This window comes from Zerene cesonia, chromosome 28, assembly GCF_012273895.1.
Source record: "Zerene cesonia ecotype Mississippi chromosome 28, Zerene_cesonia_1.1, whole genome shotgun sequence".
NCBI classification, from domain to species: domain Eukaryota; kingdom Metazoa; phylum Arthropoda; class Insecta; order Lepidoptera; family Pieridae; genus Zerene; species Zerene cesonia.
Window position 1 is genome coordinate 2438024 of NC_052129.1, and position 14991 is coordinate 2453014.

A 14991-nucleotide genomic window follows, 5' to 3' on the forward strand; every position below is an offset into this window, starting at 1 on the left:
TATTTCATTAATTACTTTATGTTTGTGTATAGGTAAAAGAAAAGGAACCTAAATTAGAGAGAACACGTTCCAAAACTTCTCCTGAAACTACTGAAATTGAAGAAAGTGAAGTTGTTAAAGAGGTTCGAGAGGAAAAGAAAGAAGAAACGAAGGAACATAAGGTAGAACAATTCAGAAAATTCGACCCATCGTCACCGGCAAAACCAACACCTAAACATTTGCAAAGGCATATGCGTAATGATTCCATGCGTTTTCCGTCCGGCGATTTCTCAAATATAGTTATTACCCCGAAAAAATCTTTAACATCAGAAACTATTGAAACAAAATCGATGGAAACGAAAGATACGTATTCCAAAGACATTATTTCCCAAAAGGAAATTGATAGCGCAAGAGTTGCTGAAAAACTTGAAGATGGAGAAAAGTCACCTGAACTCGTTATGGAAGAGAAAGATGTTGCAGAAGCTACTTTAAAGGATAAAATAAGTGTATTTGAGACTAAGATATCGAAGGAACCACAAATTGATACTACAAAAACTATCAAATTAACTAGAGAAGCTTTGAAAAAGCACACAATGGAGCATGATCAAGCTGTAGAATATACTCAAGAATTTGTAAGAGAACAGGCAAAACAAATGGAATCACAACAAGAAATAGAAACACAAGAAATTCACAAAGTATCTATTGAATCCACAAAACATACGGAGGTTGTAAAATCTGTTAAAGAGACAATACAACAATTTGACTCCAAAATTAAATTCGAGGATAAATCAAAATCATTTACGAAATCGGCTAGGACGGATTCAACAATTGTTCAAGTATCTTCTGAAGAGGATAGTGAATTTTTAAAGAAATCCACAGATTCGGAAACGGAAACTGAATCCCAAACTACTATTAAAGCTGAGAAAGATAAATTAAGAAAGATTGATCTTGGGAAACAAATTTTTGATAAAAAATCAGAATTGAAAAATGGTCTCGATAAAAAAGACGATCATGACAAGAGAGATGATGACGATAGAAAAGGTGCAGGAGCTATTTCTTTTAGAGGGAAAACTTTAGAAAAGCAATTAACTGATGAGCTGCGAAGTAAAGTAAGTGATGAAGAGATCACAGAAACATTTGAAGAAAAGGATGTTTCTATAGATGATAGGTCGAAGGAAAAGGTGAATATATTATACTTATTTTAAATTAAAAATACGTAATTTTATTATACAACACGTTTTATTATTTTGTCATTGTAGATTGAAACTCAATCAATAACAAGTGCGAAATCGGAAATAAGTAAAACCAAAACAGATTCTCCAGGCTCTGAAATACAAAGTAAATTAACACAAGAGTCCCCATTACCATCAGCAGCTGAAAAAGGAGATTCGCTGGCGGACTTACAACAAAGTACTGAAAGGGACATTAGTTTTGTATCACAAACAGAATCCAAGGTAAAATTATATATTGTTGTTTATTTTTGTTTATTATATGAACATTCACTTGTAATTTATTTTTATATAATAAATTTAATACAGACACATTTTTGATATTTTATACAGTTACTATGATCAAAGGTGATCACTCTTAAAATTTTTTTAGTAACATATATAACTGTTATATTTCAACTGCTGTTATGTACAAGATGTACATAATTAATAAACAATTTTGTTTATTATTCAATTATTACTTTGTTATTCAGGTTTAATAAAAATATTTAAACATTTAATCAGGTCTATTCTAAGCACAGAAGCGATTCGTTAGATGAATCGTCACAGTTTTCTGATTTGGAAGATCAAATCGGAATGAGTCCCGCTCATAAACCAACACTAGACAAACAAGTGGAGGAGCCGGAAGATGAGATATCTATAATGAAGCTTGAATCGTCTAAAACTCAAACTCAAGAATTTTTACAATATGAGACTGAATACACCTCGCGTAGTCATATCAGTACAGTTAGTCAGAAGGAACCCGAAAAGGTATGAAAATAAAGTTAATATTTAATGTGTTTCAAGATTTTTAAATATTTAAAAAGCTGAAATTGTGAATGACCCATCATTTTTAGTTATCCTCATTGTCTGTCTCATCGTCATGTAACTTATACATAAAAGAGTACATAATAATATATTAATACACACACACACACACACACACACAATAAATACATTTTTTATTATTATAATCACAAATTATAATAATTGAAAGAAAGTTCTAGCGGTTTAACGACTAGACTGTCTTTCCTAAAAAATATTATGTATAATAGTTATTGCCGAAGTTTCATTTCGGGTTCTCTTTAGTATTTTTATTTAAAGTTAACAATAACTGAAGGATGTACTGTACTGTAACTGACTAGCTGTTATTAGTGTTATACTGCCCGGGCACACATTTTTCTTTGTAAGGTTTTCAAGGATTTTTTTATTGAAGATAATTCCAACAAACACATCACACATATCTGTACATCAGTTTCGTCCTGTTTGAGTTATAAGTGATGTAATAACATCCTTAATATGGGAGTCCAGCACGCATCGGCACGAATTTGGGCAGCTCGCACTGGAGTAGTACCACACCGTTCTAGGATATTGGCGTGAAATAAAGGCTTCAACTTCGCGCCGGTCTACTTGCTGTGTTTCGTGCGGTGATTGGGGGAGCCTGCGTCCGATTTCATACTACTCACTCTACCCAGTCCCTTCCTTTTAAAAAAAAAACATGACTCTATAATTTTATTTAATGATTCTTTTAATAATTTTAGGTTCCTCCAAAAGAATCGCCTGTTATAAGCGCAAAAGCTCGCCAATTTATAGAAACGGTCCCAGAAGATGATTCAGTTCAAGAATGTTTCTTCTCAAAGCGTATTTACTCAGACTCTCTTGAAGATTCTGAACATACAGATTCAAGGCGTCATTCAGAAGCGGAATCTTTAAAATCAGATCAGTCTGATATGAAAGCAAAGGTTTCATCATCTGATTTTGATGAAAGAGCAGAGTATGAAGAAACCGCTGACTCAGGAAGTGGTTTCGGTGATGAGAAATTTGAAGAAAGTGTTGGATTTACATCTATGAGGATAGATCCCAAAACCATCGATTCCGATAAACAAAGTACAGAAACAAGCGAAGAAAAGGAAGCAGATGTAATATTTAAGAAAGTAACGCCAAAAAGACATTCGAGAACTGAATCCGTTTCAATATCTAAATTGAGTGATTTAATACCTGATTCTGAATCGAAAAAATCAAAACAAGAGTTTCAGATGTTTGTAACTGAAGCTGAGGAGATAGACCGCTCATTCGAAAAAGATGAAGCGTCTGATAAAATTTCTTCAGAGAGCAGTCGAGAGATTGAAATTTCTGATAGAAAATCATCTGAAGGTATCTCTGATAGGATAAGTTCAGAAGATGCTGTAACTGATAAAAAAACTTCATCCGAAGAAGAAGGACAAAAAATTTGTGACCATGCTCCAGATGTAACAGAAGCCACAAAATCTGTTAAGGAAATGATAAATGATTTTGATAAAACAGATATTTCCATTGACAAAGGTACGTTATTATATCTAAGTACAATCAGTTTGCACAGATGTCACGTTTTATATTATTTATTTCGTTATAGATGCAAAACGGCAATCTATAGTATCCGCTGAGTCGGGATCCGTAGGTGAACTTCGTTTAGAAGAAAAACGGCCATCAGATGCTCGAAGCTTAACAGAATCAAGAGACTACACATTTGAAGAATCCGAAGACGATATCAGAACGCAAGGAACTCACGTTGATATTGCGAAAGATAAAGTCGATGTAAAAGAAGTTGAAAGCAAGAAGTCATTGGGTATATTTCTTTTTCATTACCTTCTATTATTTTATTACAGAAATAATGAAATAATCATGGATATATTGTTAATGGTTAAAATCAAAAAGTACTAAGTATCGAGCGTGGAAGTCAAAGATTCATTATTATACTAATTATAATTATTAATTATTCATTTGATACTTTTTTAATTTAAGGCAAATCTGACGCGTCTAAAATTGCAAAACTTACGCATGGCGATTCACTTGATGACGTGGAAGCTTTCCCTGAAGATCATGTCGCTGACTACGTTCACAAACTTCCTCATATTGCTGAGATCAGGTAAAACATATTGACAAAAATATATTTGAATTTCAGTTTACCAATCGCGTTTTAATTTCAGTAGAAGTTTAGTGACTTTTATGTATTAATATCATTATCATTTTATATTACAGTTCTGATAAATTGATAACGGATAAATTTTTAAGTAACGAACGCGAACAACAGTCAATACGAGAGACTATTCAAATCATAACAAAACCTTCAAAATCAACTTCTTTAGACACATCTTCAGAAATAAAACCCGATACTCAAACAAAAGAACCCACCAGGAAAGGAATAATTGAAGAAAAAGATAGTCAAGTAACTGTTACTTCTATGTCATTTAAAGAAGACGTTGGCGTGACAAAAGAGCCCACTAAAAAGTCAACTGATGCCGATGAAACCTTATCAGTAGACGTGGAAACAAAAACAGGAACGTCTGGAGAAATTATTACAATTACGACAAAAACAGAATTGACAAAACTAGCAACAGGGGAAGACAAATTAACAAAAACTATAACTGAAAATACTAAATATCCTTCTGGTAAAGAAACAACGTCAACAAGTGTTTCAGAAACAATAAAATCTGTTATAACTGAAAGGGAAACTAATTTATCAGAAGCTGCTAAACACGTGGGTGAATCACTATATGATAAACAAGATAAATCAACTTCGACGAAAACTGAAATACGATATGGACCTGATGGTGAAGAGATAATTACTACTACCGTGACAGAAGTAGCTACAACTGCGGATGGTGATGAAATGACTAGAATTACTGTTACCGAAAAAACAAAATATGCTTCTGGTCGCGAAACTGTGTCTACAAATGTATCGGAATCTATAAAATCATATCGCCATGAAAAGATTGTTTCAAAAGATGATAAAAAGGATGAAACTGAACATGACACAGATAAACTGAAGCTTGATAAACAATTAACGATCGATGATGAAAGTTGTACAACTGATGTTGAGACAAAAACTGGTGTTGCAGGTGAACTTATAACAATCACTACTAAAACTAATAACATCAAAACTCCATCAGGAGATGAGATAGTTCGGACTACAATTACTGAAGTAACGAAATATCCATCAGGCAAAGAAACAACCTCAACAAAAGTATTTGAATCGATTAAATCCCATAAAGAAACAGTTATTTCCAGTGCTCGTTCAGAACAACTAATGAGTGCTGACGAAAAATGTGAAATTAAAGAAACTGAACCAGGCAAAGAAGAAGATAAATCAACGTCGACAAGAATTGATACAAAAGTTGGTGATGCTGGAGAGGAAATAACAATAGCTACAGTTACAGAAATACTTAAGACGCCTTCTGGTGAGGAGATAGAAAAGATCACAACAACGGAAACAATAAAATATCCTGATGGTAAACAATCTATATCTACAAAAGTTTCAGAGCGCATGCGCTCCTCTGTTTCAAGGGAAATTACGGTCTCATCTAAATCTCGAAAAATCGTGGATGAAAACGATTTGAAAAATTATCATACAGTAGATGAATTAATAAGTATTCCGGATAGTTCTAAAAAGGAAATGAAATCTGATCCCGTACACGAAAAAATAAAAACACATCAACCACTAACAAGTGAATCTAAATTTGACATAACCAAAATAAGAACTGATACTCTTAGTAAACTTGAAATTGCCGAAGTGATGGGAGATACAAAAAAATCTATTCCAAAAGATTTGCCCATAACAGATACCCAAGAAATAACAAAAGAGCAAATTAAGCCTGTCATTGATGATATATTACAAAAGGGATCTATTGTAGCAGCAACTCGTAGTCCAACAGTTGAAAAAGAATTTAAAAGTAAAGAAACAATGGAAACTGAAAAAAGAACTTATGACGCTAAAGTTCCCCATAAAGAGGAACGAAGACATTCTTGTATAAGTCCAGCCATATCACTTGAAAGAATTGCTGAATCTGAAATTGAAGGTGAAGAAGATATAATAAAACCAAAAAGAACAATTAAATTCGTCGAAAGTGAAACTAAATCTGAATTAAAGAAATCCGATTCTGCAATGAAACAGATGGCGGATAATATTGAAATTATTATCAAACAAGCATCTGAAGAAGTAGATATTTCTTCCGAAGAACCCGTGCATGATAAAGAGGTTGAAAAAGAAATCACAGAAGATGACAAAATTTATGAAACAGAAATCAGAAAAACTAAAGAAAAAGAAATTGATGAAATTAAAAAAGAATTCGCAGTCGAGGAAAGTAAAATACAAAAAGAAAGACCTGCTCTAATGAAAAGTTTATCTAGAGATAGCGGAGAAATTATCATCTTACCAAAGAAAAAGCACACAAGAACTTTTTCAGTTCAAAGTTCTCCTGATGAAATAGAAGAACAGATTTATACAGATTCTGAATCAGGTATAAATTCATCTATGATTTGAGTCGTTTATTGTGTCTTGATTAATATTAATTCACAAATCAATGAATGATTATCAATTAATATTTGTTTTCAGATATGGACAAGGCAAAGGTATTAGAAATAATAGAGCCTACATCAGATGCAGAAGGAAAAATGATAGCTACAAGTTTTGACACAAAAAGAATTCGTACCGATTCTTTAGATGATGCAGATGATTTCCCGGAAAAAGAGGTACACTGATTCTTTAATATTTTAATTTTAAACGATAAGTTTCTATACGAATTATATAAGATATAAGATAATGATATAAGATCATTATCTATACAAATTATTTTCATAACTACCGTTTCATTCCAGGTTGATTTTTTTGAAGAAGACAAACTAGTGACACATGATGTTACTTCAGATGAAGTAAGCACAGAGCGACAGTCTAGGTCTAGCAGTACTTTGCAAAAAGATCAAGTTTTTGATAAAACGTCTCAAAAATTTGGTAAAAAAACTCACTATGTCGATAGCATTTTACGTTCAGATCTAATTTCAAAGTCTACAACGGAATCATCTGTAACTACAGTTGTTTCAACATTAACCAAATCTTCCGATGAAGATCAAAGGTCTGTAATAGAAGAAGGTACGTCAGCAGATTTTTCTAAATTAAGTGGAGCAGATTTGATGAAAGATTCATCGAAAACGTCAGCTGACCATAAGGATGAGTACAAGGCGGAGGAACAATTTGAAGATCGTGCAACGCCTGATTTATCAAAAAAATCTCTTGACTTGACAAAAGACTATTCAAAATCTTCAATCGATAGTAAGGATACATCTAGAGACTTCGCTACTAATGAATTATCAAAGGATTCAACTGTAGACTTAACAAAAGATTTCTCTAAAGTATCAATAGATAGTGTAAAAGAAACTTCACGGTCAATAGATGAAAAAACATTCTCAGAAGATCATTCATCAATGGATGTTTCAAAAACTTTAGCATCTGATGCATCAGATGGAATAACTCTCAGTAAAGAATTCATTGAAGAAGAAAGATCGACATCCAAAATTGTGCAAATAGCATCTAGTTCTTCACATGAAACTTCAATTATGACTGAAAGTAAGTTGTTGAGTGAATATGAAGAGAAAGTACAAGATAAATCAAGGCTAGTTGATAGTATTGAACAAAGTGCAGATCTAAACTCAGAAAAAAAATATGAAAGCAAACAAGCTGCTGCTGAAGACATAAAAGAAGGAGAAACAGTAGCAAAGCCTGATGAGGAGGAATCTGAAATCAGGGACATGAAAGAATTGAATAGAAGGTGCTCAAACCTTCTAGAAGATATATCATCACAAGGGGCACTTATAAGGATTGATTCCAGCCATATCACACATGGTAATCTTTTGTTTTGTTGCTTAAGTTATGCAATATGTAATTAAATCAAGTCGAGCACTTATGTAAATTTAATACAATAATTTATGATTACTTCTTTTTTTCTCAGATTTAGCGTCCAAACTTTCTAAAACACCCCCGCCTTCCCCGGTTGATTTAACTATGAGAGATAAAGCAAGAGCTGGTGAAAGTGTAGTTGACAAGCAATCCGGGCTACAACTTACAGGTACTTTTAGTTTCTTAATGAATTCTGTTTAAACGCTCAATTTTACCAGGAAGAATGGTCAGATTCAAAAATATTTCAACATTGTTCAAACAACTTGCTCCAATTTCTGACGAAAAATGTCTCTGTTACTTGTTAATTAGCAATGTAATAATATTATAAATTGAATTTACTAGGTTCCGATACAGTATATCTGGATGCAAGTAGACAATCGCCCAGAGCATCATCTGGAGGAGATAGTCAAATCAGCGAGACGGACGCCCATCAAAGCGGTATGTAATGATGCAATTATTAATAAAAAAAAAACAAATGCACATCATGAAGATTATGAAAACGTTATAGCATATTGTTTTATTTTTTAATTAAAGTAACTTAATTCATTTATTGGACAAGAAAAAAAAAAAACAAAAAAATAAAATATTTTTATACAATTACATTGCTAATTTGTAAACAATTGAGCTTTTGCAGTCAGTAGTGGCAAAGTATTGTAGTGTCATGGCGAAACTTTACTCATTGTCAGGTAGACACGAAACGTAGATATTGATTATTTTTGCCACACCTTTTGTTTATGCCAATTATCGCATGTGTACCTCAAAGTTCATTTACACAAATAAAACTTAAAATAATTATGAGTGTTCAAATAAAGAATTAAATATGCACAGCCAGTGCTCAGAACACAACCATGAATTAATACGAAACACGTTTATCGTTAATACATAAATACCATCGGCCCCCAAACATAATATTTGTGTTGCAACTGTCACAATAATAGTATGCTAATTTGAACAGCACAGTAAACTTTACTTTTTTTCTTGCGGAGCCCTTACGTTGCTTTAGGTAAGTGGATCCACTATGTGACGGAATCAATGATTTCATGTTATCGCTTCTTTTTAGCGGTACTTTTATTATTATTTTATGTCTTATGCATCACAGTTTTATTTGATAATTTTTTCATCACTTTTGAGTAACGTTTCGCTTTGATTCACAAATCTTTCTTGTTTATTTTACATTCAATCATTACACAAGCTTTTGCCACATTTGTATCATACTCCTTTTATCTCTTATTGGCGTTTAATTCATTTACAGAAAAAACAAAGTGCTTAATTTTGAACATTTATAGGTGACTGAATTTACTAAAATGTTTATGTTACATTAATTACAAGAAAGCTTTGATTTAAAATTTCTTAGCACATATCGATGTTGCACATTTTGAACACTCGTGTGCATCAGTATTCAAATATATATTTCCTTTTTCAGATATTTTAACAGAATCATCTAAGGTACTAAGCGCTGCTGCCATACCAACATCACCTTCAAAACACCTAGCTGACAATTTGGCATTTGTTAATGTCGACAAACCTACTATAACAAGTGGTGCTATGGAATTAGTTGATCGTACGATAGAGAAAAGTATTGATGTTATCGATCAAATTAAAAAGGAACAACTTGCCGTCAAAATGGAGGAAATGCAGAGATCTACCTCTTCTGATACTTTCTATTCAGAATCGAGAGTAGAGACGTCTACTTCATCATCTTCTATTCATAAAACGGTAGAAGGGTCACAATTAAAATTTCAAAGTATAGATCCTGATGCGGTTATGTCAGATATGATAGCAAAATTTGGAACAACCAGTGAATTTAGTACTGTTGTTTCACATAAAGAGACCGAGACAAAAAAAATATCGGGACAAGAGTTTTTCTCTGAAACAAAGCAAGTGTCTTCGTCTGATGATGACTCACTTGTAATAAAAACACAAACTAGTCATGAGCTAAGAGGACAAGAGCATGAAATTAAAGAAAAAACTGTTATTCGAAAAGATGGAGAACAAACTGAAACGTCTCAAAAGAAAATGGAAAGAGCCCATGTAGCATCTGCTAAGAGATCGGATGTGGAAACAAAAACAGTCTTTAAAAGTACTGATGACACGGATATAGTAAAAGTTGAGAGAGAATTTTCTGAGCAAGGTTTATATACTGGAAGACAAACTAAGTCAGAAGAACGCATGACTGCCTTAAAAGACGAAACAGTGAAGAAAAAATCTGAAGTGAAAATTTCGGAAAGAGACTTATCACATGAGCAATGGGGTAAAGAATATTTTACTCAACCAGGCGAATTAGAAGACATACATGAAGTGGAAGACACAAAAACCAAGGTTGCTTTCGTGGATTCAACATTAAAAATCGTTGAAAAGGACGAAGTAGTCTCTAGTTTCGAAGTTTCTGAAAAGGGCAAAATAATTAGTTCTAAAGTAGAACATCACAAAGAAGAATCTGTTATCGAAAGTAAAGAACACGATGACTTGAGTTCAGAGGCATCACATGCACCAAGTTTCAAAAGTGAATCTGGTGAAAGACGTGGATCCACCGAAAGTAGTCCAAAAAGTAAATCTAAGTCATTTAAGAAAGATGACGAAATTTATGAGGTGGACTTTATCAAAGAAATAAAAGTTTCCACGTCCCCGATTAAAAGCACTTTTAGCCGGACTGGCAGTCAGGATACACATTCTGAGTCTGAAGTTGCCCCTGAACTGCCCCATGATGCCGATACTCCAAAAAAAGAAAAAATAACTAAATCTCCTGTGAAAATTCCCCAGCAACAATTAGAAGATCAAGTTTTAGAATTATCCATACAACAAAAAACAGAATCACCATTAAAATCTAGTATAATAGAAGCAACAGCAACTAAGAGTTCCGATGGTGATACTATTTTAGAAATAAAGCCCGTGTGTGATCTTAAGACTGATATTACTACTAAGCCTACTAAGACTGATATATCTCCCGGTCCAATAGAAATTTCTGAAGAAATGAGCAGCTCGAAAGACATTATGATTAAATCTGCCGATAGCGTAGACACGGAATGTATGATAAAATCCTTAGAATCTCACGAAGCCGAGATATTACAAAAATCCATGGACTCTACAGTGAGTGCGGAAACTCTACATCCATCGGAATTTTCAACAGAAGCAGACTCGGCTTTTCTTACTGGAACAGATCATAAGAAAGAAGAAATGAGGCTTATCAAAGAAAAAAGCTTGGAAGATATTTGTAGCAGTGGTTATGATACAGATCTCTCATCTGCTGAATTTCATGCAGCAAAACAAGAAATGGAAAAGGTTGATTTAGATTCAGTTACCGTTCCACCTTTAACTGATCTATCAGTTTTAGAAAAAACTATCGACGAAGTTAAGCAATCAATTGAAGCTGCACAAGTTGAAATTATAAGTGAAAAAAGCGATGGTAGTATAAAATATAAACAGTCGCCATCGGAATTTCAATTCAAAATACTTATAAGCCCTGATAGACCCGAAGTCATTACTGAGGAGCCTCAGTCTGTAGACGATGCAACTAAAAGTGCATTAATACAAGAAAAAGATGAAAAAAGCCAAATATCTGATAGCACATCTCATAAAATAAGCTCTCAAGAAGAAACCACTATATCTGATACAGATAATAAGGAAACTGTTCAAATAAAAGAGTCAAGCCCACCCTTAGATGCAGATATATCAATTAAATCAGACAGTGGGCCCCACTCTATTTTAGAAACTGAAAGTGATATAATATCTGATAGAGACTTATCTTCAAAGGGTAGTCCAGAAGTTAAATTAAGAGTCCAAAAACACATTAAATCTAAATTAGGTGTTGCTGATAGACGTTCAGCTTCAGAAATTGAAGGTTGGTCAAGTTCCGGAGAAAGCCACTACCACAGTTTTGAACATTCAGAAAGTAGACCGCTATCATCAGATGTTGAAGTAATGATGACTGCGCAAAGTGCGACAGAATTCGAAACAGCTTTAACAAGCCATGACGTATCGTCACAATCTCTTAGAACTTCAAAAGATTATTACACAGCGTGCAGTTCTCTTGCATCGAGAGATAGTATGAGAAGCCTGGATTCAGATGGTTCAAGTCATGTGGCTAGTATTGATATTTCCGATGCGTCGGAAACCCTAGTACCTTCAGCGCACGAACTCAAAGAAGAGCTAATGGAAAGCAGTACATATGTTGAACAATTTCTTCATGAATCCGAGAAGGATCTTACCAAGAAAACGAGTGATGAAGAAGTATCTGGAGAAGAAGAAGATTACAAAAGTGACACTGTTGAACCAGTTGGCAAGATGAAAAGATCACATGAAATGAGATTTCAACCAAAAGACATGATACCGGAACATTTTCCGCTAGAAACCACATCAGAAAGTACTGAATTTGATGAAGATTCACTAAAAGATAAAGAAGGATCTGATACAACAATTTCTAGTCAGCTTAAGACCGACGAAATTTTATCATCGTCAATTTCAAAACTTGACATGTCATCGTCGCAATCACAGCTTGATTTGGATAAAGAAGAAGTTCAAGAATCAATTTCAAAAGTTTCATCACATTCAGAACAGGCCATACCTTTCTCAGTAACAAAAATAGAGAGGACAGAAAGACAATTCGTTGATATTGAAAGTGAAATTATACCTGTCGGTTCAGCTGCATATCAAGAAATTGAACAATTTGGCAGTATAGTGACTGAATCCACTACAAAATCTTCTAAAGAAGAAACAGCGATTGAGAAAACCACTATTCCTGAGGAAACAAGTATACCTAAAGTCAAATCTGATGTTATACAATCCGTTGAAATAAAAGAGCAATGTATTAAAAAAACTGTGCAAGATATAAGTGTAGTGCCGTTTCCAGTAACGGAAAAACCCCCAAGTCAAAGAGAATTTGTTGATGTTGAAGAAGAAATTATACCTGTCGGTTCAAAACAATATGAAGAAATTTTGAAGTCTAAAAGTGATTCATCTGTTCCTAAAACTAGTGCTGAGAAAGCAACTGTTATATCAGAAGAATCGAAAGCATTAGAGAGCAAACAAAGCTCGGCTTCAAGTTTAAAAACTCACGAGTATATTTCAACACCACATACACCCCTTTCCGCGCCTAGTCAAAGCTCTCTTTCTACGGATAACGGTCGCGAATACATTCTAGATGATATTTATGATATATCTGAAACACCCGAACTCAAATCCGACTTAATCACTGAAAGTAGTAAGTCAGAACTCTTAGTAACAACAGATGAAAGGACCTTGCGTAATTATGAAAAGGAACAAGATTCACCAACAAGTGATGAATTTGAAATGGTAGACAAACCAAGTGAAATGGATGATTTTGTTGTGATTGAGGAGGTAGCGAAAGAAGCCCAAGAAAGTGATCCTGAAGGTAAAAGCTTGCAAATAAAGTCATATAAATATGTGGCACGCCATGATACTGAAGTAGAAGAATACTTATCCAAAACATCGAAAAAACAAGAAAGTGCAAGCAGTACTTCTGGGTCATCTGACGATGATATGCAATATGAAATGGAACAAAGAAGATTACAAGCACAGGAATTAGCCGAAATTGAAGCTGGCAAACGCTGGATTCAAATGCAATTTGAAGGAGATCCTCGGTATGATTATGAAAGAATTCCACTGGAAGATATCAAAGAAGAAGAAATGACAGATTTTGATGCTAGTCGCATTGGCAGTCTAAGCTCTCAAAAAGAATCCATTGGAAGCTATGGTAGTTTTAGAAATTCGTATGGAAGTTTATCAGAATCAGAAATGGCTTCTCGTATGAGATTTAGAATCAAAGGAGAAAATGATGATATTTCTATTAGTTCACTACAAGAATTTGAAAATCTTGAAAGGGCATTAATGGAACAATATCAACAAAATTCCTCATCTTCGCAAGATTCCCTCAATGGCTCTTTACCTCGTCGTTATATATTAAGCAAAAGCCAAGGCGAAGAAATAGAAATTTCAAGTCTTAAAGAATTTGAAGGACTGGAATCAGCCTGTCTTGAAGCACTCAAAGCTGAACTTCTTGCGAAACAAAAAGAGGCTTTATTATTAGCCGATCCTAAAGTTGTAAGTGGCAGTTTCCTAGAACAAGAAAAACGTTCATATGATAGTAGCTCCGATAGCAGCCCACCTATGAAAAGCGGTAGCCCAGGTCAAAAATCTGGAAGTCCATCCCAGAAAAGTGGTAGCCCTTCGCAGAAAGGTGGAGGCAGTCCATCTCAAAGAGTTGGGAGCTATGGTAGTCCTTCCCAAAAATTACTGGCTGATTCGGCTGCAATAAGAAAACTAATTGACCAACAGTTAGCTTTAGAACAACGTATGCAGGAGGCGCGACCAAAAATAGTTACTGTTAAGAAATATGATGACAAAGGAGCTTTCTTTGTGCCCGTACCAGAACCCGAATCTTCAGAACCAAAATCTAGTGAAGTAGTAGAAGAATGTACTAAATCTTCATCCTTTGTGTGTGCATCTGCACCTAGCGATGGCTCTGCTGAGTCAATCCCTGGAGATTGCGAAGAAATGATGAAAATATTAGATCAAGAAGAAAAATCGAAAGATAAATCTAAAGTAACAAAATTACCGGAAGGTGGGGTTATAGAAGTTGTAAGAACCACAACTGTAATACAACAACGGTTTGTCGATGGCAAAAAAGTATCTGAGAAAGTAACTGGGCCAGAGGGCGAAGGTGCAGTTGATATTCCAGCTCGGGCAGTGCAATATGATGAAAGTCGTATGTCGTTGGGCTCAGAAATGTCTTCATCATTAGCATCCCAACCATCTGAAATGGATAGTCTAATGACTGTAGTTGAAAGACAAACTACTGAGGGTGAAATAATAACTTACTCAAGGCAGACTATCTCAGTGTCTGCGGACAGGCCAGATGATTTAGATTTTTCTAGAGAGGGAAGCGCAATACGTGAGCTATCGCCCTCCTCAGGGAGGTCTATAGCTCACAGTATTGTGTCTGGGAAACAATTCACAGATCCAGCGAGCGGCTCTTGGAGTGCACAGGATGAAGAACTCAGTTCTTCTGGAAGTTTTAGCAGGTAAATTATAATATTACATTTTGACTACATATACATACAATATACATGGATTATCAAT

The 14991-nt window shown here is 34.3% G+C and overlaps 1 protein-coding gene across 5 annotated transcripts in view; it reads left to right on the forward strand.

Moving 5' to 3' along the window:
- LOC119837537 (ankyrin-2-like) overlaps positions 1–14991 on the forward strand; it is a 63060-nt gene that overhangs the window by 41819 nt on the left and 6250 nt on the right. For 4 of the 5 annotated variants that reach the window (XM_038363134.1, XM_038363132.1, XM_038363133.1 and 1 more), the window contains 12 exons: positions 33–1160; positions 1239–1433; positions 1713–1958; positions 2729–3509; positions 3580–3792; positions 3969–4092; positions 4206–6463; positions 6559–6695; positions 6822–7842; positions 7949–8065; positions 8239–8334; positions 9320–14933. In XM_038363134.1, the coding sequence (XP_038219062.1) occupies positions 33–1160; positions 1239–1433; positions 1713–1958; positions 2729–3509; positions 3580–3792; positions 3969–4092; positions 4206–6463; positions 6559–6695; positions 6822–7842; positions 7949–8065; positions 8239–8334; positions 9320–14933 (11930 nt within the window). The remainder of the gene's footprint in view (positions 1–32; positions 1161–1238; positions 1434–1712; positions 1959–2728; positions 3510–3579; positions 3793–3968; positions 4093–4205; positions 6464–6558; positions 6696–6821; positions 7843–7948; positions 8066–8238; positions 8335–9319; positions 14934–14991) is intronic. The other variant, XM_038363136.1, reaches the window with a different exon arrangement.